This window comes from Brassica napus, chromosome A5 (genome assembly GCF_020379485.1).
Source record: "Brassica napus cultivar Da-Ae chromosome A5, Da-Ae, whole genome shotgun sequence".
Lineage (NCBI taxonomy): Eukaryota > Viridiplantae > Streptophyta > Magnoliopsida > Brassicales > Brassicaceae > Brassica > Brassica napus.
In genome coordinates this window covers 84,666-109,068 of record NC_063438.1, presented here as the reverse complement: position 1 = coordinate 109,068, position 24,403 = coordinate 84,666, and the positions used below count along the sequence as shown (strand labels likewise).

At 38.8% G+C, this 24,403-nt stretch overlaps 6 protein-coding genes across 9 annotated transcripts; 2 read left to right on the top strand and 4 right to left on the bottom strand.

Moving 5' to 3' along the window:
- The first annotated feature begins 148 nt into the window (after window positions 1-148).
- On the top strand, window positions 149-1,115 carry LOC111215506 (protein RESISTANCE TO PHYTOPHTHORA 1, chloroplastic). Its single transcript, XM_022718974.2, has 3 exons — window positions 149-384; window positions 465-845; window positions 915-1,115. Exons 1-3 carry the CDS (start codon window positions 178-180, stop codon window positions 939-941), a joined length of 615 nt encoding a protein of 204 aa, XP_022574695.2. The 5' UTR covers window positions 149-177; the 3' UTR covers window positions 942-1,115.
- Window positions 1,116-1,450: 335 nt separating this feature from the next.
- Window positions 1,451-4,816, bottom strand: LOC111215505 (RNA demethylase ALKBH10B-like). Its single transcript, XM_022718973.2, has 7 exons — window positions 3,977-4,816; window positions 3,565-3,707; window positions 3,080-3,197; window positions 2,890-2,991; window positions 2,688-2,797; window positions 2,452-2,606; window positions 1,451-2,362 (listed from the first exon to the last, which is right to left on the bottom strand). The coding sequence occupies exons 1-7, from the start codon at window positions 4,362-4,364 to the stop codon at window positions 1,951-1,953; spliced, it is 1,428 nt and encodes a 475-aa protein (XP_022574694.1). The 5' UTR covers window positions 4,365-4,816; the 3' UTR covers window positions 1,451-1,950.
- Window positions 4,817-11,218: 6,402 nt separating this feature from the next.
- LOC111215968 lies at window positions 11,219-12,402 on the bottom strand. Its single transcript, XM_048781050.1, has one exon. It carries the CDS (start codon window positions 11,917-11,919, stop codon window positions 11,389-11,391), a length of 531 nt encoding a protein of 176 aa, XP_048637007.1. The 5' UTR covers window positions 11,920-12,402; the 3' UTR covers window positions 11,219-11,388.
- A 1,807-nt stretch (window positions 12,403-14,209) lies between these two features.
- LOC106404432 (RNA exonuclease 4) lies at window positions 14,210-24,376 on the top strand. 4 transcript variants are annotated; one of them, XM_048781043.1, is made up of 8 exons: window positions 14,210-14,355; window positions 14,520-14,671; window positions 14,747-14,886; window positions 15,076-15,263; window positions 15,344-15,532; window positions 15,610-15,690; window positions 15,788-15,979; window positions 24,195-24,376. In XM_048781043.1, exons 1-8 carry the CDS (start codon window positions 14,327-14,329, stop codon window positions 24,229-24,231), a joined length of 1,008 nt encoding a protein of 335 aa, XP_048637000.1. In that variant the 5' UTR covers window positions 14,210-14,326; the 3' UTR covers window positions 24,232-24,376. The 4 variants fall into 4 exon arrangements, with proteins under 4 accessions (XP_048637000.1, XP_048637002.1, XP_022574687.2 ...); XM_048781045.1 differs by having other exon boundaries at window positions 14,277-14,355; window positions 14,526-14,671; XM_022718966.2 differs by lacking the exons at window positions 14,210-14,355; window positions 14,520-14,671; window positions 14,747-14,886; ... (2 more) ...; window positions 15,610-15,690; window positions 15,788-15,979 and adding exons at window positions 22,425-22,570; window positions 22,735-22,886; window positions 22,962-23,101; ... (1 more) ...; window positions 23,559-23,747; window positions 23,825-23,905 and having other exon boundaries at window positions 24,003-24,376.
- On the bottom strand, window positions 16,028-18,104 carry LOC125609551 (piezo-type mechanosensitive ion channel homolog). Its single transcript, XM_048781049.1, has 6 exons — window positions 17,770-18,104; window positions 17,448-17,663; window positions 17,179-17,356; window positions 16,672-16,800; window positions 16,410-16,578; window positions 16,028-16,261 (listed from the first exon to the last, which is right to left on the bottom strand). The coding sequence occupies exons 3-6, from the start codon at window positions 17,351-17,353 to the stop codon at window positions 16,252-16,254; spliced, it is 483 nt and encodes a 160-aa protein (XP_048637006.1). The 5' UTR covers window positions 17,354-17,356; window positions 17,448-17,663; window positions 17,770-18,104; the 3' UTR covers window positions 16,028-16,251.
- Window positions 19,434-20,617, bottom strand: BNAA05G00060D. The gene has a single exon (XM_048781048.1). The coding sequence runs from the start codon at window positions 20,132-20,134 to the stop codon at window positions 19,604-19,606; it is 531 nt and encodes a 176-aa protein (XP_048637005.1). The 5' UTR covers window positions 20,135-20,617; the 3' UTR covers window positions 19,434-19,603.
- Window positions 24,377-24,403: the final 27 nt, after the last annotated feature.

Sequence of the window (24,403 nt, the reverse complement as noted above, 5' to 3'; positions counted from 1 at the left end):
ATCGCAATCCAAACGCCGACGTGGCCTCGGGTCAATTGATTTGGTTTGGTGTAAATTAAAATCAAAATCGAAAATGATGGTTCGGTTAGGATTGTACCGGTCAAAATCAAATCAAAACCGCTCCTCCTCCTCCTCCTTATCGCGACAAATCATTGTAGAAGAGACGAGACGAGGAGGATGTGGTTTTGCTTAGTTTCTCCGCCTCAGTGCGTGTTGTCGTCGATTCATCTTGCGCCCATCTCCAGTCTGAGTCATGGGCGTCGCCGTAGTGCTGCAAGTCTCCGAATTTGCGCCACTGCTGACGAAGCTCCCCAGGAGGAGGTTCAAACCGAAGAATCTCCGTCCTCTTCTTCGCCTTCTGCACTTGGTAAAGACTTGAAAAAGGTATCCCACCCAATATTCCCACTAAGCTAATGACTTGTTGTCAAATTCAAATTCAAATTCAAATCCAAATTCAAATTCAGGTTGTAAACAAGACAGCAGCAACCTTTGCCCCTAGGGCCTCCACCGCCAGTAAAAACCCAGCTCTCCCTGGAACTACTCTTTACAAAGTTTTTGAGGTTCAAGGTTATGCATCCATGTTGGCTGGAGGTGTCCTCTCTTTCAACCTCCTCTTTCCCTCCACCCAACCTGACTTATGGAGGTTGATGGGTATGTGGTCCATTTGGATGTTCACTATTCCTTCTCTTCGTGCACGAGACTGCCCTCCCAAAGAGAAAGAGGCTCTTAACTATCTTTTTCTCCTCATCCCTTTACTCAATGTTGCTATCCCCTTCTTCTGGAAGTCCTTTCCTCTTGTCTGGTCTGCTGATACCCTTGCCTTCTTTGCTATGTATGCCTGGAAGGTATGTATACCTCCTATTTTCATTTATTATTTGTGGTTTTCTTCTCACTCTTTTTCCCTCTTACTACAGCTTGGATGGCTGGAAAGAACCGAGTAGAGGATTCGATTAGAGACTTCTCAAGATTCTATCTCTTCTCTTCCTTTAGAATGAATGATCCTCCGTTCAGCTTCCATGTATAGCTTATTGAATGAATATTCAAGGTACGAATGTGTACATTGATTGCTCTACAATGAAAAGCCCCTTAAGTATAATATTCATAGACTTCTGAGATGTTTTGTTTGTTTGTTTGTTTTCTGGTACATTTTCTTATCAAGAGCGCAGCTGGTTAATTTAAAGAAAATAAACAAGTGGGCGCATTGCATTTGCATCCCACCCTATCTTGTTTCTTCTTCTATTGTACGTATAGGAGAAGGGTTCGTGTGTTTGGTTCTAGGCTAAGCTTCGAGTGTGTTCTCGATAAAAGCATCTGATTTCTTATTTATAAGGGGCCTCAGTCCTCGATGAGGCTTATCTTCATTCATAACTTTCTCTTCGAATACTCCTATTTTAGTCACCACAAATCTAAATAGCCGCTGGCAGATGCCCGTAGAGAGCTTCTGCTGTCATCATCCTCTCTTCTGTGCATTCTCTGTCAAGACGAACAAGAAAGGGGTTTTCTTTACTCTATGGGATGATTGTTGTTTTAGTGTTTGTAGTATATGAAGATAATGAGTAGGACATGGGATTTGCTTTGATTCTACGCTTGTGGGATGGGGAAATTGAGCCAATGGAAGCTATTATGTTTCAGAAAAAAAATCAGAATCTCTGGTTTCTTCTTCATGCTCCCTTTGGTAAAGTAAAAGCAGTTGTATAGGCAAATTTGGTCAAGTTTCTTGTTTACTTGATTGAAACTTGTGGGAAGTGGGAGCATATTTTAATTCAAATAGTTCACTTGTTCCCTGTGAACCATAACAGCTGATGTAGCATAACAATTGTAGTAAAATTAGGTAAACGAAAGAAAAGGTTAGGAATGAACAAGAAAAAACCCATCAAACTTGAAGTATACGATCAAGGAAAGAAAAAAACTCTGCTGACTTTGTAGATAACGTGTGTGACACTTTTCGACTCAGATCACTCCGATCTCCGGTGATGACGAGGCTTCACGATCCGCCACCGACTTTGCAGCTGATGATAGGAGACGCAGCCTCTGGACGCGCGGTGGGAGATGCTTTGTCGGTTTTCTTGACACTGGCGGAGGTGTCCACGGCAAGAAAACTCCAGTGCCAGCGTCTAGCCTCTTAGGAGCCGGAGCTAGCATCACCAACGGAGCTCTGACCATGTTGAATGGGTTTAAAACCGGGGGAGCTGGATTGCCTTGCCGCCACAGGGTGACATGGTTCATGGTTAGCGGCGCTTGGGCCTTACTACTGGAGTCTGGTTTGAGTTTAAAGAAAGTGATTGCAACTCTTTTGTTTAGCGATGGACACATTACATGCCTAGCCATATTAGCGCTGTTGCCTCTCATCACCAGCAACGACCTGCCAAAATTCATTTTTAGGCTTTTTCAGATTTTTTGTTAATAGGAAATTTAGCTAGAAAATGTGAGTGTAATTTTCCCCCTACGTACCCTTCCTTTAGTGGGAGAGTGAGTGAGCCCCTGAAGTTGCCATCACTATCGACCCCAAATCGGTGTCCAAAAACCATGGTTGATTCAGACAAGACCAGAGTGGATATGGGTTGATCCACGTGAGGTGGTTTCTGGAATGGTTGGGAGTGTTCCTCCTACAAAATGAATTTAAAACATTAATTAGCTTTGGGGTGAAGATCGATTGAGAGAATAGTTGGAAATCAGTTGTTAACTACCTCATCAAAGAAGTTGATCACACAGCCATTGGGTCGTTTGTATTCAGGAATCAAACGCCACTGAAGAAGATGATCAATCACACTTTCAAGAAGGGTTGGGATAGGTGCCACTGCAAACACGTAGAAGAACAAACTAAAAAGGTTGCTTAATTAAGGATATTCGGAGAAAAATGATGCATGCACCAATTGTCCTTGATCTTACCTGAGTGTTCATCTGTGGTGTTCCCAAAAATTGGAATTCCAAGCTGAATAAGCTCTCTTTTGGTCCCTTTCGTGTTCTTGTTGAACAGAACAAACGTCTCCCCTGCATTTGGGAAACTTGTAATTAATGTCTCTCAGACACTTGCATCAACATTAGTTCCAGTGTATAAGGAAAGGTATGAGAGAGTTGCCTGGAAGTTCCTGATTCCGACCAGCCTCTCGGAGTCCATTCACATAATCCGAAAGCTTGGAGAGTTGAGTTTCAGTGAACACATGTTCGTACAGTTTTAGGCCTTTGACGACATTTGTCTGCTAAAAGCAAGTAACGAGGGAGTCTTAATTAGCATTTGGAAACAACAATGAAAACAAACTTCATCCATCACTCACGAGATATATTACGCTAAACTAATATTATTATAGAGGTAGTCGTATGAGTTTTTTTTCTTCAATTTTATAGTCCAAATGCATTAAAGTTAAGAGAGGATGCTAATTAAATTAAAAATCTTTGTAAAACCATTTTGTTTGTTTATTGGTGATTCTTTTTATTGTATTTCAGTTACTAAACTGAATTATCAAACCTCATATTATAAGCAAAGTGGTAGGTATCTCAAAGTCTCCCACGCTCCCAAACGGTAGAGAGAGTAAAGAAGAGGATGTGTTTGGTTTTTGAACTTGCCGTATGTCCTCGAACATGTTCCTTGGCCGAGAAACGCTTGGACTGCTTGATGAGTGAAGAAGCTCGAGATTCACATTCTTCTTCTTCGTGCTTGCAACATATTGTCATGGCGTCCTCCTCTACACGCTCTTCTTCTCGAGATCCTGGGAAGAAACCGAACACATGTGGGTGTGTAGAATTAGCTAAGAATGGTCAGAACTTGAAGTTATGATCTACTACTCAACGGGTGTTGTCTATTCAACAGATAAAAGAATGAAGTACAGTAACGAACATTATCTAGATAGATATGTAGGGTAATAAGAGTATTGCATATACTAGGGACGTTGTTAATAATTAAATATTAATGTATTTGAATTTTCGCGGTACATAAAGAAATCCTACTTCAATTTGTTATAAATTTTGTTATCTTTACCGGAATCAGTGATATCGCTAGTGGGAGAATCATCGTCGAGGATTGAATCTACAGGATCGATCATGATGAGTTTGTTGTTGTTGATCTTGGCCGCCGTCGCGGTTTGCAGCTGGAGCGTAACTTGGGAGATAGGATGGTATTTCTGCATCTGGAGCAATGGGATCCAGTTCATCCTCCGCCTATGAATCGCCGCCATCACGCCCTCGTATTCCTCCCCCGCTGACTCGCTCACCTGCATTAAGTGCCCGCATAGCTCGTCGATTATGGCGTTAGCCGCCGCAAACTCGCCGCGAAACCAAGTGATCATCACGTCTTTGGCCGCCGAATCCGACAGGAGAACCGGAGCAGAAACAGATCCGTTGATAGGAGATGCCGGCGTTTCAGCCATCACGAAATGAGAGAAAGGGTTTTTGAGGTTTAAGGTTCACCGGAAACTTAAGTTATGTCTGACCAATGGATGGAATAATACTAGCGTATTTATTGCCGCTCCTGGGGACCGAAAATTAAGAAAGAAAAAAAAAAGAGAGAGAGAGATCTGAATATATTATTTCGTATTATTAAAAAATAGAATTGTAACTACAAAATAAGATAGTAATATATTTACTAATTGAGCTGAAACTGAATGATAGAGGCGGGGGCATAGGCGAATAAGTCGTTCGACTTGCTCAGCCTTTTGCTTGTGAGAAAAGCCACAACCAATCAAATTTTCTTTCTCGCATCTTTCTTTCTTTTTTATTTTTATTTTTAAATCTCATTACATATTTGATTTATGTTACTTTTTAGTATTACTTATTTCCGTTTGATAAAATTATTATTATATTGGTTATAGAAGCAGTAAAAGGAGTCTGAGCCATATAAGCCTCTCCCAACCACCCTCTCTAGTTAGCTCTGCGTATTACCCTTCTTTATAAATACATGTGTGTCTGTCAATCAAGAATCATGCAATGCAAGCGTTGACTATTACTAATTATAAATTAAACATTTTTTAGGGCAAGAGGGGGAGCTTACATCATGAATCATACCCCAAGTCGTCGTGATAACTTTTAATATCAAAACCAAACCAGAAATTGTTACAAGTCAAGAGTATTCGCGTTCTAAATCTCAATACTAAGCTAGTTTTCAAGTATAATTAATTATCAAATTTAGTATCACATCATAAGTTAACAAGCCGATCCTAGCTAGGCTGATATAATGGTGGTTACTCTCTCTTTCGCGGTTTGCCAATTCCAAACAAACATTGTTTTTTTTTTTTTTTTTTTGAAACACACTTATATTAAATGATCAAACCAAAGTTGGTGAAGCCATTAAGGCCAGTTCAACAGATAAAATCTGCTTGGCTAGCACATCAGCCTCTACATTTTTCTTCCTAGAAATCCAATTAAAAGAAATAAACTCAAAAGATGAGGCAAGAGCTTGGATATCTATCAAGATCCCATAGAGACCAGTCAAGAACGTGTCTTCTTTAAGCGCTTTCACTAACACTGCGGAGTCTGATTCGCAACGGATTCTCGTGAATCCTAGCTCTCTACACTTCCATATTGCCTCTCTGAGAGCCAGGGCCTCAGCAGCCAACGGGGTCCTCACATGGTGAGCCGGTAATGAGAATGAGGATGTTCTGGTTTGCCCTTCCATCACCCATCCAAGACCTGCAACGTTCAAAGTTTCATTCCACGCAGCATCAGATTTTACGACAATACAGTTTGGGGAGGCTTGGGCTTGCGATGGGGAAACAGCCGATGACGGGCTGGAGATGGTTTGGCAGGTTCCCCATTCCCGGGCCAAAGAGATAGCTTTTGAAAGCGTTTCAGTTGCAGAGGTGAGCTTGTCGTTGAAAACCAGCTTGTTTCTTGCCGTCCAAATTCCCCAAAGGATCCAGGGCGCGAGTTGTCCTTCTACTCCCGTTGGCGGTAAGTTCTTCCTTGAAATGAGGTTGATCCAGTGGTTCCTCAAAACTATAGATCCATTGTACTCAATACTTGGGAAAACAGGGGCCGAGGTCCACACCTGTTTTGCGAAAGGACAATGAAAGAACAAGTGATCTATAGTTTCCGGTAGGTTGCATCTCTTGCACTTCCCATCAACATTTATCTGTCGCGCTCTAAGTGCTTCCCCTGCTGGGATTGCTCCATGAAGTGCCTTCCATACAAAGAGCTTTGTCTTTGGTGATGTTTTGAGCGTCCAAACAGCTTTCTTCCAGTCAAATGACCGATCTGCTAACGAGGTATCCATTGGATCCGTTCTGGTTGAGAGGGCAGTTGCGTAGCCTGACTTGGTAGTGTAGCTTCCTGATTTTGCTCCAAGCCAAGACAGCTTGTCCGGCGCTCCCGTGACACTCGGTTTAATCGCTAGGATTTTCTGTTCCTCCATAGGTAGCACCAGTCGTATCATTTCGACGTTCCACTCTCTGCTGTTTGGGAGAAAGAAGTCAGATACAGTGAGATTTAGGTGCTGTAGTGGGGCCGGTCCCATTGGGCTCTCTTGTGCTTCGCAACTGAGCCACGGTTTTGTCCAAATGTTGATACTTTCACCATTGCCTACTTCCCAACTCGCATTGCTCATTACAATATCCCGGCCTATCAATACCCCTCTCCAACCATGAGAGATATCTCTTTTAACATCAACAGCGAGGAAAGGTTCGCTGTGACAGTATTTGCCGAGCAGGATGCGTCCTATGAGCTTGTCGGGGTTGTTGATTATCCGCCATGCTAGTTTGGCCAAGTATGCCTCATTGAAGCTCTGTATATCTCTGAAGTCGAGACCACCCTGGTCCTTGGGACGAATGAGCTTATTCCAGGCGATCCATGACATCTTCTTGCGTCCCATGCTATCATCCCACCAGAACCGTGTGAGCGTTGACTGAATTCTTTTGCACAAAGAAACTGGTAGTTGGAAACAGGACATCGCGTGCGATGGGACAGGAGATAGAACACTCTTGAGCATGGTCATCTTCCCTGCTGTAGATAGAAATCTGTTGGACCACCCCTTTGCCTTTTGCTTGATCCGATCAACAATGGAGGAAAACAGATCGCATTTCTTTCTACCGAAGTGTTCCGGCAAACCGAGGTACTTTCCAACCCCACCTTCTTTTTGTATCGACAGTGTATCATGAACAACTGTCTTCAGTGCCGCCGGCGTCTTTCGAGAGAAGGTAATAGAAGACTTGTCTGCATTGATAGACTGTCCCGAAGCCTCCTCGTAAAGCTTGAGAACTTTTGTGAGAGCCTCGGCACTGTCCTTGCTGGCTCGTAGGAAGAACATTGTGTCGTCCGCGAATAGAAGATGGTTGATCCGAGGAGTCCCTCGAGACACTTTGATCCCTTTAAGGGAGCCTTCTTCTTGCGCTTTGCTACATAAGCCCGAGAGAACCTCACTACATAGTATGAATATGTAAGGTGAGAGTGGGTCTCCTTGACGGATCCCCCGGCTCGGTGTGACTCTTCCTCTAGGTGAACCGTTAATGAGGAAGGAGTACGTAACAGTGGACACACATTGTATGATCCATGAGATCCATTTGGGATGGAAGCCTAGTCTCTGAAAAACCAATCTTATAAACTCCCATTCAAGACGGTCATAAGCTTTACTCATGTCGGTTTTAACCGCCATGGCACATCTCTTTTCTGCATCAGAGTTCTTGAGATAATGTAAAACCTCATGGGTGATCAGGACATTGTCCGATATCATTCGTCCCGGTACAAATGCAGATTGGTTCTCGGAGACTATGTGTGAGAGGAGTGGCTGTAGTCTCTTCGTGAGGATCTTGGATATAATCTTGTAGTAGACATTGCAAAGTGCAATAGGTCTATACTCCGTGACTTGCTGCGGGCTAGGCACTTTCGGTATGAGCCTAATATGCGTCTCATTGATCCTTTCAGGGAGTCTGTCCGTGATGAAAAAATCCTGGGTCTCTCTCACTATCTCAGGTCCGACGGTGTCCCAATTGGTATGGTAGAAGCTCGCTGAAAATCCGTCTGGTCCCGGGGCTTTGTCAGCATGAATAGAGAATAGGGCCTCCTTGATCTCCACAGCTGTTGGGACTGCAATTAGCTGCTCATTCGTTTCTGCGCTCACCATTGGTGATAGAGCATGCATTACGGTTTCCTCTCTGTTTCCATCAACAGTCTTGAAAAGCTCTTGAAAATACTCAACGATCACTCTCCCTATCTGATCTTCTTGATAGACCGTGTTGCCCTCTGCATCTTCAATCACCGTGAATGCATTTGCTCGTTTCCGGTTCTTTGCTGTGGCGTGGAAGAATCCGGTATTGCGGTCTCCGAGACTGAGCCACAGTAGTCGACTTCTTTGTCTCCAATATTCCTCCTCCGAGTTATATGCATCGTTTAGTTCGTTGGAGACCCTCGAGATGAGCTCAGTGTCGTTTGTCGGGTCAGTCAACGCTACCTCCAGTTCAAAGCGTTTCTGCTCAATCTGCTCTCTGCTATTTTTATACTGCTGTTTGCTCCATTGAATCAGTGCAGTTCGTACCTCTTTGATTCTGTTATTGACAGATGAGTATGGGGCACAATCCCAGGCTTGTTTAATTAGAGCTTTAGCCTCCGGGTTGTTCTTGAGTCGCCTATCATATCTAAAGAGACCGCGTCTTTTCTTTTTATCAGGCTCGAAGAAAGACAGTATGGACTTATGGTCGGAGCCTTCGTACTCAGCAGGCAAACAAACATTGTTTTACGTTTTTAGTTTAGGAGAAAGAGATTTAATTAAGGGTTGGTGAAATTTTCTTTAATAATAACACAATAGTCGACTTCTCTTCGTTTTCCATTCCATGTGTGTTTGTACAATAAAATATATTATCTTCTTGGATCAGAAAACTTGTTAATGGGTCGGGGTCGGGGATTGGTCTCTCTGTCACTGTGAGAGGTCACTGAGTTGTTCGAATTTTTTGTGCTTGATTGCCTTTTGTAATGAGAGGGTTGACGGCAGCGAATAGAGAGACAAGTGAAATCACACAATGACAAAAGACGTGTATTGCTTAAATAATTGCGAATTTAATTGTTATTCAACTCTTACATATAAGCTCACTTTTAAAAGACCAACCATTTGCTTGCAACGCGAAGCCTTTGGTGACTCAGCTTTTGTGTCACCGTCCATTGTCCTCACTGCTTATACAGTGTCGACTACTTTGCTCGATCAAAGCAAATCATTCCGATTTTTTACTGTCTTTTTTCGTTTACTTTTTTGTTTGTTTGTTTAATTCTCTTTTGTTTGTTTGTTGTTTTAAAACAACTTAGGGCCTGACTGGTTTAACCGCAGCGGTTGCGGTTGCGGTTGCGGGAGTTTGCGGATGCGGGTGGTTGCGGTTTCTAGCGGTTTTAAGAGATTTGTACGACTGGTTATTCGGTTAGAAATTTGTGCGTTTGCGGGATACTTATGACTGGTTAACTACCAAATGCAGCAGCAGTTAAATAATAAATTAACAATATTTACATTTTATACAATTATAAAAATATCAAAAATAATAATATTATAATAAATATAAAATTTATATTTAGAAAGTTATAGTTTAAATTTTTTAAAAATATAGAAAATATTTTTATTTTAAAGTTTTATAATATTAATTAAAATTTAATTGATATATTTTAGCATTTTTATAATTTCAGTTTAATTTTTTTATTGAATTTTTTTATTTTTGTATTTATATTGTTTTGGAAAAAAAATAATTTTTTTTTATCCTCCCGCAAACGCCCGCAACCGCAAACGCTAGCTGGAACCAGCTTTTGAATTTATGAGGTTCAGAGCGATTTGGAGCGATTTGGAGCGGTTTAGAGCGGTTTGAGCGATTGTTGCAAAACGCCAGCAACCGCTACCAACCGCAAAAGCTGCGTTTGCGGGTGGTAGCGGGAAAACCAGTCATACCCTTAATCGATTGGCGATTCCTCATATATATAGTACATATCAATTAGGCAAAACAACATCGGTCAGCATGGGTTTTCTATATGTGTTTACAACATTTGCATTTAAAACAGTGAAACGCAAAATTATATAATAGAGTTACCTTCGACCTGCTATACAAAATTATAACTAGCCTAAAAGTTGGCGTCTTCGATTTTTTTTTTAAAAAAATATTATAATAAGTTATATATAAGCCAGTTTGGTAACGTCAAGATGTAGTTGACAAATATTTGTGAATGTATTTTCTTGTAATTTGATCAAAATGGTGTTATTAAGAATAATATTTTCTATAGTACGAACAGTACATATTATGCATCTGGGGTCAAACTTGACTCTTGATCGTCGAAAAGGGACTCTCTCCGTTTTACTATGAATTAAACAACAAATTAGTATTTTCAAACTTTTATAATTATATTTTGAAAAGTTTTCATTCAAAGTAGGTTTTCGAATACATCCATGTACACAAAATAGATTGATTTCCGTGTATTTATAAGTTTAAAATTTTTAGAACGCTGTTTTCAGTTTCTTTAACCTTAAGTGATTAGCAACTATATAAATATATCTTCTTAATTTACTGTCGATATATAATGAAAAACCGATAAAATGACTTCATACCATATAGATAAGTTTTTACTAAAAAATTAGCTATCAGAGTGCAAATTGAAAATATTTTTTAAAAAAAATTACTGAAATAAAGTAAAATAAAATAAATGGAATCATGTTAATCATTTTAAACATAAGAACTCATAGCTGTATAAGAATTTTTTAAAAAAAAATCGTGATGTATATAATTAAATAAGGTTCATAAGTTGTTCTCGTTTAGTTTGTGTAAAAGCAATGATATGAGTATATGAGTAAAATAAGAAAACGAAATCTCAACACAATCTGACATTTTTGGTTAAGAGAACTCGAATGATAGCATGCCGTTTGCATTAAATTGAACAGATTAAAAAACAGTTGTCGTTTGAAATTGAATAATCTGTAGAACTTAAGAGGTCATGTTACTTACGACACAAAAGCTTCATAACAGCCCATTCACAGCATTACTTTATGAAGGATTTAACGATCGTGCATGTCATCTCGTTATTCGAAGCTTTTCAATTGTATTTTGTTGTTTATATTAGTGATTAGAAAAAAACCATATCAACAAAGTAATCAGGCCGGGTTTGGTAGAGTGCTTAGGAGGTGCACTAATAATAAAGTAATAAGTCTTAGGGGGATCATATTTGATGGGCCTTATGTAAGCACTCTTCATATAACCAGTAAAAGTCTACTCAGAGCCCATATGATATTTGTACGTTTTTCAAGGTCCAATACCAAAACTATTAAATGAGTGAGTAGCAAGCAACAACAAACCTTTATTTTCATCAAGTATTACAATATTGGGTACAATGGGATCCCATACACCCATAACAGAATTTTCAAATCATAACATATTTCACAATCGATATCTTATAATATGGAGCAAGCCAAGACCAAGATTATTCATAGAAAGTTGTCGGAACTTATCAATACTTGAAAGAATCGTGAGTTGTGTTCGCACGAGCGACGGTAGAAGATGACCTGAACTTCATCTTCGCCTTGTTTATGTACTCAGAGAAACGATCTGATGATCTCCCACTGCTACTCTCTCTCGATACACGAGAGATAGGTACATGGTGGTGGTGGTGATGATGATGATCACGTGTCTCTTTTTCACTTGTATCCGACACATCATCATTCCTCGTCGGTGCCCTTATCTTCAGCTTCGCTATCTTTATATAGTCGGTGAACCTCTCGTCTGTTTTCAGCGTCGTCTCTACTCGAGTGATCAGCGTCTTCTTCTGCTCGATGTTTGTTATGGGTTTGGCTGTCTCAGAGAACTTCACGCGGACAGCCTCTGCTTGGTGGTGGTGGTGGTGGTGGTTCGGTGAAGGTTTAGTGGAAATGCGGCGAACGGTTCGGACAGGACTCGTCACTGCTCTGAAGATCTTCTCACACACTCTGCTTCCTTTCTTCTTCTCCTGGTTCTTGCTGCTACTCTGTGAGTTCTTTGCCATCGATTATTGCAGAGAGCTTAGAAAGTAAGAGGAGTTAGTTAATTAGAGAGTGAGTGACCTGTGCAGAGAAGACGGTGACATAAACGACGTTTTTATAATGCCTAAAAAATCGGTGCATTATTATCTTTGTTGAAATCATAATTGATAACGTGTTTCAAAAGGGAAACAACATGCAAAGAGAGGAGAAAAAATCGAAGGAGAAATTTCTTGGGTTGAAAACAGGAAAGGTGGAAACTTTAGGCAAATTTTTCAAAAAAGGAAGAGTGATGCTTGAAAGGGATCGGATTCTGATTCCACTCTGTTTCTTTCTTTCTTTCTTTCTTCTTCCTTGTTTTTTGTATAATTGTTTTTCATTTAACGTAGAGAGACGAGGATCAGCAATTCAGCATTAGGCAAGGGATACCAGAAACACAGTAATCATCGCGTTAAAGTCTTAAACATAAGATTAAAAATAGTCGATTCTCAAGCATTAATTAGGTCACTTTCCATCAGCTTTTGCTAGCTTATTTTTATCCACGAATATGCTCTCTTTGTTATTCCTTCCCTGCTATTAGCATGAAATATTGTTTTCTATGGTTACTGAAACAATCCATTTCATTTCCACTAATATTTTAAAACATAAATAAACTCTATATCAATCACATGCTTTCAATAGGAAATGTATATAATCAATCTTGGATTTCTAGATGCAATAACACTGGTTCTTGCCGCATAAATGTAAAGCCGCACAAGGAACATATAAAATTATAAGTCCTTTTTAATATATAGGACAACAACCAGAAGATGTTTAAATATGAAATAAATGGAAAATGATCATGTGTTGCTGATTATTGTTATGTTTTGCCCGGTGTGATGCAAAGACACGAATTTGAATACAAGGAAAAAGGTTGTCCAGAGTGACACAAATAGAAGACGCGTAAAACAAATGATTGTAGAAGGAGTTGAAAGGATTGTCTTGATTCGTTTGATAGCTGTACATTTTGCATTTCTTCGGGTTCCTTACATGCTGAGAGGAACTTATTACTTAGCATTTTAGTCATAGCCCAAGAGAAGAAACAGACAAGTATAGGTGATGTTTTTATAGGTCAGTGGTGCGTGCGGGATAGTGCAGCCCAGACTTGACAACCTGTCTGTCTTAACTTTATGATTTGGTGGGGACTGTGGTGGATCTGACCGAGTCTTCATTTAGTCTCAGAGCCGAAACTATGATTTTACCGGTCATATGATTGTCGCCTCTGGTCCATTCATGATCTCTTTTGACCGAGATAACCAGAAGCTCCTTGTGATTTCAACATTCCCCAGTTCACCTCCTAATTATGTCCAAGATGTAAAGAACAATACATCTTAAGGGAGAGTATTAGAATATTCAATTGGTATTTTCTCCATCCAAATTATAATAATGATTATTGTGAGGAAATGTTCACAATAATTAGTTTTGGACAATTTTCTTTTGTGAAAATGTATGTATATCCAAAATAACCATACCTATAATCAGATCAAGTTTAATTCTTCAAAGAATTATGTAGTAATAAGATGTGCTAAGCCATGTTTGTCTACTCCGGGAACAAAAGTTTATGAGCATTCTCGATTTTTTTTTTACAAAGGGAATACACTAGTTACATTTATATATGAAATTTCAAGGTCTTCCAAAAGTAGATTAGAAGTTCATTTGATTGATTCAATATTGCTGAACTTAAAAAAAGCGGATTAAAAATTGGAGGCATTACAAGAATTCTTGGAATTTTTTTGAAGATTCTTGATTGGGGTTGAGTTAACTATAGTGCAAAGTTATATTTCTTTAGTTAATAAAATTTAAAAGTTTTATTGATCACGGTGCATATTCATAATAGGCATATCAAAATTATTATATGTCAAATAACATAAAAAAAATTTAGTTCCAGAAAAGGAAATGTCTATTTTTTTTTACCTAGGGAATGATTGGATTATTACGAGCAGAACACATCTATTATCGAGCTGTTAGCCATTTCATTAGAAATGACTTGATCATTTTTGAATACTCAAAGTTTAATATCCCAATCAAGTATTCAAGAAATTGATAAGTTTTAGCAATAAACTGTTCTTTGGGTTCGTATGGATATGTTGAAAGACTTGAAGAACCATGCATCAGACTCCCCTTTCCACTATTTCATTTTCAGGTCCGATCACGTCCAACTTTCAAATTAAATTTAGTGGGCTCTGCTGTTGTGTTCCAAATTCTTAAGTGGGGGTTTATTTATAAATTCCAAAGAATATGTTTGTTATTTTTTGATATAGGAAGGTGTGATGTTGCAATATAAAGAAAGATAACTGTTATAAAAAAACCCTTCTTCCTCCTCCTCCGTCTCTTCATTGTCTTTCTACTCAGCAGACAGGCGAATCGCCTTTGATTTCCATTGTATCTCCCTTGATGTCTCCTCCGAAAACCGCCAAGATAAGGTTCGCGTCTCTGATTTTACTCTCTAATCGCCCATAGAATTCTCTGGTGATATTCCTCGAGGAGAATAGTTTCGCATGATGATGAATTTTGGGATTTATTTAGTGATAGGGTTTGTATATATATATATAGAGAGAGAGAGAGGTTTGATTTTGGAGCCGTGCAGGCACAGATGCGTTGCTTGCTTCAAGATGTTCAATAGACGCCAGCACCTTGTTGAGCACATGAAGATATCGCACCACTCACTTCATCAGCCTCGCTGTGGGGTTTGCTTCAAGCACTGTAAATCCTTCGAATCTGTTCGGGAACACCTTAACGGTATTGCATGCCTCATCTTGTTTTTTCTTTTTTCATATGATTTCCATATTCATTTGGAACAATGCCTTGTCTCAGTTCCGGACCATCTTTTCAAAGGAGACTGCAAGTCCATTTTCTCTGAACGAGGCTGTACTCTCTGTCTTCGAATTTTCGAGGACGCCACTGCTCTCGCTGACCATAAAAACAAGTGTCACCTCTCTGCACCTCTTCCTCTTGTAAGTTCCTTTTATTCCTTTCTTTGTGGTTAAGTAGGATCAGACTGGCTACTTACTTAGATAACTGTAAAATTCCACAGTGGAATGCACTGCCTGCCTTTGATATCTCACTCACCGATTGTGTCTGACTTATGAAAATTATTAAGGCTTTTCTCTCAAGTCTTTGCACTTGACATCTATTCATCTCAGGTCACTCCTACTAGGACTCTTGGTGTAAATACACGTCTCAAGGCTGTCGCAATTGACTGTGAAATGGTTGGTGGTGGTGGTGATGATGGGTCAACTGATCTCTGCGCATCAATTTGCCTGGTTGACGAAGACGAGCATGTCATCTTTTCCACTCACGTCCAGCCGCAACTCCCTGTCACCGATTACAGGTACTGCCTCTGCCTGCCTTGTGCTAGTTTGTTTACATTGTTCAAATGATCACTCACCTGCCTAATGTATGTATGTTCAGACACACGGTAACTGGACTGACCGAAGAAGATTTGAAGAATGGTATGCGGCTTCAGGATGTACGAGAAAAAGTTTTAGCCATCTTGTGCGGTGGACATAATGATGGGGCTGGGAGGCTTCTTCTTGTTGGTCATGACCTTAGGCATGATATGAAGTGCTTGAAACTCCAATATCCTAGCCATTTGTTGAGGTGAATTCCCCCTTTGTTTCTTTCCTTGAATTCTCTCTTCTTCACTAATACTATATATATATGTATATTTTCATCAGAGACACAGCAAAATACGTGCCATTGATGAAAACAAATCTTGTAAGCCAATCACTCAAGTACCTCACAAGGTCATATCTCGGGTAAGTTAGTTAATTATATGACCAATACTAGTAATAATAGTAGAGTTCGATTACAGTCTTAGGAATATAAGTAAACAAACCTGTGTTGTATTTGTAGATACAAGATACAATGCGGGAAGCACGAGCCGTACGAGGACTGTGTAGCTGCGATGAGGCTGTACAAGAGAATGCGGGATCAAGAGCATGGAAAGGCAGAAAAAGAAGAAGAAGAAGAAGGGGATGGATTGAACTCGTGGAAACAGAGCGATCTAGAGAAGATGAAGCCGGAAGAGCTGTACCACAACTCCACATCAGAGTACCGCTGCTGGAAGAGCTGTACCACAACTACACATGCTACCATAAGTAGTATTATCCTGGCAATAACTTGAAGATGGAGATGAGTAGACGGACAAGAGAACTGATTTGTTGAGACCAGCTTTCAATATGCTAAATCCAATAGGAGGGCTTGGTGTATGTCGTACAATTGCTGAGAAGGAAAATAGCACCTCAAAGCCATGATTATGGATGGCACAGAAGCAAGCAAGCAAGGCTATCTCCAAGAAGTCCCAAGAGCTTTCAGACCTAAGGAGACCTGCAATAACTCATACACAAGAGTTATCAGTCAGAACTCTTCCTTACTCTTTAATCTAAGATCACCTAGCAGCTATATTCGAAAGGAAACTGATGATATGTGAATCTAGCCTATAACTTGAAAATACAGAAAGAGAAGTGTACCTAACTGAAACAGTATTTCTCTGCTCACAGAGCCTTGCCGCTTTAAGGAGTTCGACATAAGATCGATCTCAAGAATGTAGAGAAGTGCAAAATGAACTTCGCATAGAAGAATCAGTGACTTGCGTATCTTTCTGTTGATGTTGTGGCTCAACAGATAAATAAGGAAGAATATCACTGAAAGATACGTCCATCAGGAAACATCCATATTTATGAATCATTATTGAAAAAAAAAGAAAAAAGAAGAGAATAGGAGGGGAACAAACATACCATACACTGCATGGACAAACCCAGGTTTCATGGCAATGAGGAAAATCAGTGCGAGCATAATAGCCCGTGAACATTTCCGCAATCCCCAAGCAATGGTGGCGACAACCAACACCTTTGTTTCCTCATCTGCTGTGGTGATAATCTCAGCCGTTAAGAGCAGTTCTCAAATTGAATATAAAGCAGAAGACTAGAATAAGCGTGAAATAAACAAAGCCTTTACCAAAGAAATTAATAGTCTTACGCTTTGCACCTTCAAAATCACAGAACATATAAACATTTTCAATGATTACTATATATCAAAATTTCTTCAAAACATATCATGGATAGAGCGGTGACTCTTAATATGTCTCGGATTTCAGAACACATGATGCAGAAAAGATGATAGTTGATCGCGATAAACAAGTACACCCACCAAATTATTTTGTCAATTTTAGAGGTCCTGACAAGCCTAAAAGTTGGAAAACACCAGATAACTTGTTTTGCAGAAAGCATATGTGAGGCTATTACCTTCAGCATAAGAACTATCATTGGAGGATCTGGAGCTCTCTTCAGACAGGTAGAGAAAAACAGAGTTGTTCACAAGATTACCCAATGCAACCAACATCCCCAAACCAAATTGTGCAAGCAAAAAGAATCCAGGTATAGTGTAATGCCAAAGGCCCACCATCTCCCAAATTTTCATGTCCTACATATTATATGGGAAGACATTACCCTTCCAACATTAGTGTTCTTTCAAAATACATGAAATTTACACATAGCGGATAGCGAAGTATTACCTTTCCAACCTTAGTGTTCAGAAAGGAAAATGCCACATTGAATATGTACGTACTGACAGCCCAGAAGAGTATAAATACAAGAAGAAGGCCATTTAATCTGTGCAAGCGGAACAAGGACGGGAAGGCATAGATAATGTAACCAACATATGCAAGGAGGCCAAACGCACACAAGCTCGCAAAATGAAAACTCCAGAACGAAAGAGCAAACAGAGAAACCTGGCAATCATGGAAGCAAGTAATAAAATAAAAGAGTGAGTTTTTTTGACACAATACGTTGCTTGAGCTTACACATACACGTTGATACCAGGATACAAGTATATACCGGAAAACCATATGTGAAGAAATTGATACTGAAAGTCTTAAACACAGCTCCCCTCAGTAAAACATTGGTGTGCCTTACACCAGCCCTGGAAATTCGGAAGAAATTTACACATAAGGCAAAGCGTAACTATTATACATTTACAAGTCTACTCTTGTATAGACCAGTCAAGAGAACGTCCAATAGAATGTGTGAACTAGCTGTAGTCCAACAGTTCATGCTAGCAAAGAAACCAATCACAAAAACTTTGTAATACTGAAAACCAATGAGTTTCAGCCTTTCAGAGGCTTTTTCATAAATCAAATTTGTCCCACTTAATACAGTAACGTTTTATGCCAACTTCTCATTTTTAAACTAAAACTCGAAGCCGGAAGAGCTGTACCACAACTACACATGCTGAAACAGTGAAACAGTGAAACGCAAAATTAAAACATTCGACCTGCTATACAAAATTATAACTAGCCTAAAAGTTGGCGTCTTCGATTTTTTTTTTAAAAAAATATTATAATAAGTTATATATAAGCCAGTTTGGTAACGTCAAGATGTAGTTGACAAATATTTGTGAATGTATTTTCTTGTAATTTGATCAAAATGGTGTTATTAAGAATAATATTTTCTATAGTACGAACAGTACATATTATGCATCTGGGGTCAAACTTGACTCTTGATCGTCGAAAAGGGACTCTCTCCGTTTTACTATGAATTAAACAACAAATTAGTATTTTCAAACTTTTATAATTATATTTTGAAAAGTTTTCATTCAAAGTAGGTTTTCGAATACATCCATGTACACAAAATAGATTGATTTCCGTGTATTTATAAGTTTAAAATTTTTAGAACGCTGTTTTCAGTTTCTTTAACCTTAAGTGATTAGCAACTATATAAATATATCTTCTTAATTTACTGTCGATATATAATGAAAAACCGATAAAATGACTTCATACCATATAGATAAGTTTTTACTAAAAAATTAGCTATCAGAGTGCAAATTGAAAATATTTTTTAAAAAAAATTACTGAAATAAAGTAAAATAAAATAAATGGAATCATGTTAATCATTTTAAACATAAGAACTCATAGCTGTATAAGAATTTTTTAAAAAAAAATCGTGATGTATATAATTAAATAAGGTTCATAAGTTGTTCTCGTTTAGTTTGTGTAAAAGCAATGATATGAGTATATGAGTAAAATAAGAAAACGAAATCTCAACACAATCTGACATTTTTGGTTAAGAGAACTCGAATGATAGCATGCCGTTTGCATTAAATTGAACAGATTAAAAAACAGTTGTCGTTTGAAATTGAATAATCTGTAGAACTTAAGAGGTCATGTTACTTACGACACAAAAGCTTCATAACAGCCCATTCACAGCATTACTTTATGAAGGATTTAACGATCGTGCATGTCATCTCGTTATTCGAAGCTTTTCAATTGTATTTTGTTGTTTATATTAGTGATTAGAAAAAAACCATATCAACAAAGTAATCAGGCCGGGTTTGGTAGAGTGCTTAGGAGGTGCACTAATAATAAAGTAATAAGTCTTAGGGGGATCATATTTGATGGGCCTTATGTAAGCACTCTTCATATAACCAGTAAAAGTCTACTCAGAGCCCATATGATATTTGTACGTTTTTCAAGGTCCAATACCAAAACTATTAAATGAGTGAGTAGCAAGCAACAACAAACCTTTATTTTCATCAAGTATTACAATATTGGGTACAATGGGATCCCATACACCCATAACAGAATTTTCAAATCATAACATATTTCACAATCGATATCTTATAATATGGAGCAAGCCAAGACCAAGATTATTCATAGAAAGTTGTCGGAACTTATCAATACTTGAAAGAATCGTGAGTTGTGTTCGCACGAGCGACGGTAGAAGATGACCTGAACTTCATCTTCGCCTTGTTTATGTACTCAGAGAAACGATCTGATGATCTCCCACTGCTACTCTCTCTCGATACACGAGAGATAGGTACATGGTGGTGGTGGTGATGATGATGATCACGTGTCTCTTTTTCACTTGTATCCGACACATCATCATTCCTCGTCGGTGCCCTTATCTTCAGCTTCGCTATCTTTATATAGTCGGTGAACCTCTCGTCTGTTTTCAGCGTCGTCTCTACTCGAGTGATCAGCGTCTTCTTCTGCTCGATGTTTGTTATGGGTTTGGCTGTCTCAGAGAACTTCACGCGGACAGCCTCTGCTTGGTGGTGGTGGTGGTGGTGGTTCGGTGAAGGTTTAGTGGAAATGCGGCGAACGGTTCGGACAGGACTCGTCACTGCTCTGAAGATCTTCTCACACACTCTGCTTCCTTTCTTCTTCTCCTGGTTCTTGCTGCTACTCTGTGAGTTCTTTGCCATCGATTATTGCAGAGAGCTTAGAAAGTAAGAGGAGTTAGTTAATTAGAGAGTGAGTGACCTGTGCAGAGAAGACGGTGACATAAACGACGTTTTTATAATGCCTAAAAAATCGGTGCATTATTATCTTTGTTGAAATCATAATTGATAACGTGTTTCAAAAGGGAAACAACATGCAAAGAGAGGAGAAAAAATCGAAGGAGAAATTTCTTGGGTTGAAAACAGGAAAGGTGGAAACTTTAGGCAAATTTTTCAAAAAAGGAAGAGTGATGCTTGAAAGGGATCGGATTCTGATTCCACTCTGTTTCTTTCTTTCTTTCTTTCTTCTTCCTTGTTTTTTGTATAATTGTTTTTCATTTAACGTAGAGAGACGAGGATCAGCAATTCAGCATTAGGCAAGGGATACCAGAAACACAGTAATCATCGCGTTAAAGTCTTAAACATAAGATTAAAAATAGTCGATTCTCAAGCATTAATTAGGTCACTTTCCATCAGCTTTTGCTAGCTTATTTTTATCCACGAATATGCTCTCTTTGTTATTCCTTCCCTGCTATTAGCATGAAATATTGTTTTCTATGGTTACTGAAACAATCCATTTCATTTCCACTAATATTTTAAAACATAAATAAACTCTATATCAATCACATGCTTTCAATAGGAAATGTATATAATCAATCTTGGATTTCTAGATGCAATAACACTGGTTCTTGCCGCATAAATGTAAAGCCGCACAAGGAACATATAAAATTATAAGTCCTTTTTAATATATAGGACAACAACCAGAAGATGTTTAAATATGAAATAAATGGAAAATGATCATGTGTTGCTGATTATTGTTATGTTTTGCCCGGTGTGATGCAAAGACACGAATTTGAATACAAGGAAAAAGGTTGTCCAGAGTGACACAAATAGAAGACGCGTAAAACAAATGATTGTAGAAGGAGTTGAAAGGATTGTCTTGATTCGTTTGATAGCTGTACATTTTGCATTTCTTCGGGTTCCTTACATGCTGAGAGGAACTTATTACTTAGCATTTTAGTCATAGCCCAAGAGAAGAAACAGACAAGTATAGGTGATGTTTTTATAGGTCAGTGGTGCGTGCGGGATAGTGCAGCCCAGACTTGACAACCTGTCTGTCTTAACTTTATGATTTGGTGGGGACTGTGGTGGATCTGACCGAGTCTTCATTTAGTCTCAGAGCCGAAACTATGATTTTACCGGTCATATGATTGTCGCCTCTGGTCCATTCATGATCTCTTTTGACCGAGATAACCAGAAGCTCCTTGTGATTTCAACATTCCCCAGTTCACCTCCTAATTATGTCCAAGATGTAAAGAACAATACATCTTAAGGGAGAGTATTAGAATATTCAATTGGTATTTTCTCCATCCAAATTATAATAATGATTATTGTGAGGAAATGTTCACAATAATTAGTTTTGGACAATTTTCTTTTGTGAAAATGTATGTATATCCAAAATAACCATACCTATAATCAGATCAAGTTTAATTCTTCAAAGAATTATGTAGTAATAAGATGTGCTAAGCCATGTTTGTCTACTCCGGGAACAAAAGTTTATGAGCATTCTCGATTTTTTTTTTACAAAGGGAATACACTAGTTACATTTATATATGAAATTTCAAGGTCTTCCAAAAGTAGATTAGAAGTTCATTTGATTGATTCAATATTGCTGAACTTAAAAAAAGCGGATTAAAAATTGGAGGCATTACAAGAATTCTTGGAATTTTTTTGAAGATTCTTGATTGGGGTTGAGTTAACTATAGTGCAAAGTTATATTTCTTTAGTTAATAAAATTTAAAAGTTTTATTGATCACGGTGCATATTCATAATAGGCATATCAAAATTATTATATGTCAAATAACATAAAAAAAATTTAGTTCCAGAAAAGGAAATGTCTATTTTTTTTTACCTAGGGAATGATTGGATTATTACGAGCAGAACACATCTATTATCGAGCTGTTAGCCATTTCATTAGAAATGACTTGATCATTTTTGAATACTCAAAGTTTAATATCCCAATCAAGTATTCAAGAAATTGATAAGTTTTAGCAATAAACTGTTCTTTGGGTTCGTATGGATATGTTGAAAGACTTGAAGAACCATGCATCAGACTCCCCTTTCCACTATTTCATTTTCAGGTCCGATCACGTCCAACTTTCAAATTAAATTTAGTGGGCTCTGCTGTTGTGTTCCAAATTCTTAAGTGGGGGTTTATTTATAAATTCCAAAGAATATGTTTGTTATTTTTTGATATAGGAAGGTGTGATGTTGCAATATAAAGAAAGATAACTGTTATAAAAAAACCCTTCTTCCTCCTCCTCCGTCTCTTCATTGTCTTTCTACTCAGCAGACAGGCGAATCGCCTTTGATTTCCATTGTATCTCCCTTGATGTCTCCTCCGAAAACCGCCAAGATAAGGTTCGCGTCTCTGATTTTACTCTCTAATCGCCCATAGAATTCTCTGGTGATATTCCTCGAGGAGAATAGTTTCGCATGATGATGAATTTTGGGATTTATTTAGTGATAGGGTTTGTATATATATATATAGAGAGAGAGAGAGGTTTGATTTTGGAGCCGTGCAGGCACAGATGCGTTGCTTGCTTCAAGATGTTCAATAGACGCCAGCACCTTGTTGAGCACATGAAGATATCGCACCACTCACTTCATCAGCCTCGCTGTGGGGTTTGCTTCAAGCACTGTAAATCCTTCGAATCTGTTCGGGAACACCTTAACGGTATTGCATGCCTCATCTTGTTTTTTCTTTTTTCATATGATTTCCATATTCATTTGGAACAATGCCTTGTCTCAGTTCCGGACCATCTTTTCAAAGGAGACTGCAAGTCCATTTTCTCTGAACGAGGCTGTACTCTCTGTCTTCGAATTTTCGAGGACGCCACTGCTCTCGCTGACCATAAAAACAAGTGTCACCTCTCTGCACCTCTTCCTCTTGTAAGTTCCTTTTATTCCTTTCTTTGTGGTTAAGTAGGATCAGACTGGCTACTTACTTAGATAACTGTAAAATTCCACAGTGGAATGCACTGCCTGCCTTTGATATCTCACTCACCGATTGTGTCTGACTTATGAAAATTATTAAGGCTTTTCTCTCAAGTCTTTGCACTTGACATCTATTCATCTCAGGTCACTCCTACTAGGACTCTTGGTGTAAATACACGTCTCAAGGCTGTCGCAATTGACTGTGAAATGGTTGGTGGTGGTGGTGATGATGGGTCAACTGATCTCTGCGCATCAATTTGCCTGGTTGACGAAGACGAGCATGTCATCTTTTCCACTCACGTCCAGCCGCAACTCCCTGTCACCGATTACAGGTACTGCCTCTGCCTGCCTTGTGCTAGTTTGTTTACATTGTTCAAATGATCACTCACCTGCCTAATGTATGTATGTTCAGACACACGGTAACTGGACTGACCGAAGAAGATTTGAAGAATGGTATGCGGCTTCAGGATGTACGAGAAAAAGTTTTAGCCATCTTGTGCGGTGGACATAATGATGGGGCTGGGAGGCTTCTTCTTGTTGGTCATGACCTTAGGCATGATATGAAGTGCTTGAAACTCCAATATCCTAGCCATTTGTTGAGGTGAATTCCCCCTTTGTTTCTTTCCTTGAATTCTCTCTTCTTCACTAATACTATATATATATGTATATTTTCATCAGAGACACAGCAAAATACGTGCCATTGATGAAAACAAATCTTGTAAGCCAATCACTCAAGTACCTCACAAGGTCATATCTCGGGTAAGTTAGTTAATTATATGACCAATACTAGTAATAATAGTAGAGTTCGATTACAGTCTTAGGAATATAAGTAAACAAACCTGTGTTGTATTTGTAGATACAAGATACAATGCGGGAAGCACGAGCCGTACGAGGACTGTGTAGCTGCGATGAGGCTGTACAAGAGAATGCGGGATCAAGAGCATGGAAAGGCAGAAAAAGAAGAAGAAGAAGAAGGGGATGGATTGAACTCGTGGAAACAGAGCGATCTAGAGAAGATGAAGCCGGAAGAGCTGTACCACAACTCCACATCAGAGTACCGCTGCTGGTGCCTTGACCGCCGTTAGAAATCCAAGTTTCTCATAAATAGAGCTCCTCTTTGATGTAACTCATTTTCCTTTTGGATTTAAGCAACTGCTTTTGTGTGACTGGCTGGCGATAACAACAGCTCTCTCCTTTAGGAACTTGTATAAAGAAAAGGATAGGCTCCTCCTCCTGGGTATTCAATTCAAATTAGTG

Coding starts and splice junctions, on each gene's coding strand:
- LOC111215505 (XM_022718973.2), bottom strand. CDS start 4,364: ATGGCTGAAACGCCGGCATCTCCTATCAACGGATCTGTTTCTGCTCCG. Junction 3,708..3,976: donor TAGCGATATCACTGATTCCG/GTAAAGATAACA, acceptor GTTTCTTCCCAG/GATCTCGAGAAGAAGAGCGT. Junction 2,363..2,451: donor ACTCTCCCACTAAAGGAAGG/GTACGTAGGGGG, acceptor GAATTTTGGCAG/GTCGTTGCTGGTGATGAGAG.
- LOC111215968 (XM_048781050.1), bottom strand. CDS start 11,919: ATGGCAAAGAACTCACAGAGTAGCAGCAAGAACCAGGAGAAGAAGAAA.
- BNAA05G00060D (XM_048781048.1), bottom strand. CDS start 20,134: ATGGCAAAGAACTCACAGAGTAGCAGCAAGAACCAGGAGAAGAAGAAA.
- LOC106404432 (XM_048781043.1), top strand. CDS start 14,327: ATGTCTCCTCCGAAAACCGCCAAGATAAG. Junction 15,533..15,609: donor TATCCTAGCCATTTGTTGAG/GTGAATTCCCCC, acceptor TATTTTCATCAG/AGACACAGCAAAATACGTGC. Junction 15,691..15,787: donor CTCACAAGGTCATATCTCGG/GTAAGTTAGTTA, acceptor TTGTATTTGTAG/ATACAAGATACAATGCGGGA.
- LOC111215506 (XM_022718974.2), top strand. CDS start 178: ATGTGGTTTTGCTTAGTTTCTCCGCCTCAGTGCGTGTTGTCGTCGATT. Junction 385..464: donor TTGGTAAAGACTTGAAAAAG/GTATCCCACCCA, acceptor ATTCAAATTCAG/GTTGTAAACAAGACAGCAGC. Junction 846..914: donor TTGCTATGTATGCCTGGAAG/GTATGTATACCT, acceptor CTCTTACTACAG/CTTGGATGGCTGGAAAGAAC.
- LOC125609551 (XM_048781049.1), bottom strand. CDS start 17,353: ATGAAAATTTGGGAGATGGTGGGCCTTTGGCATTACACTATACCTGGA. Junction 16,801..17,178: donor TGATAGTTCTTATGCTGAAG/GTAATAGCCTCA, acceptor TTATCACCACAG/CAGATGAGGAAACAAAGGTG. Junction 16,579..16,671: donor GTTTGTCCATGCAGTGTATG/GTATGTTTGTTC, acceptor CGTATCTTTCAG/TGATATTCTTCCTTATTTAT.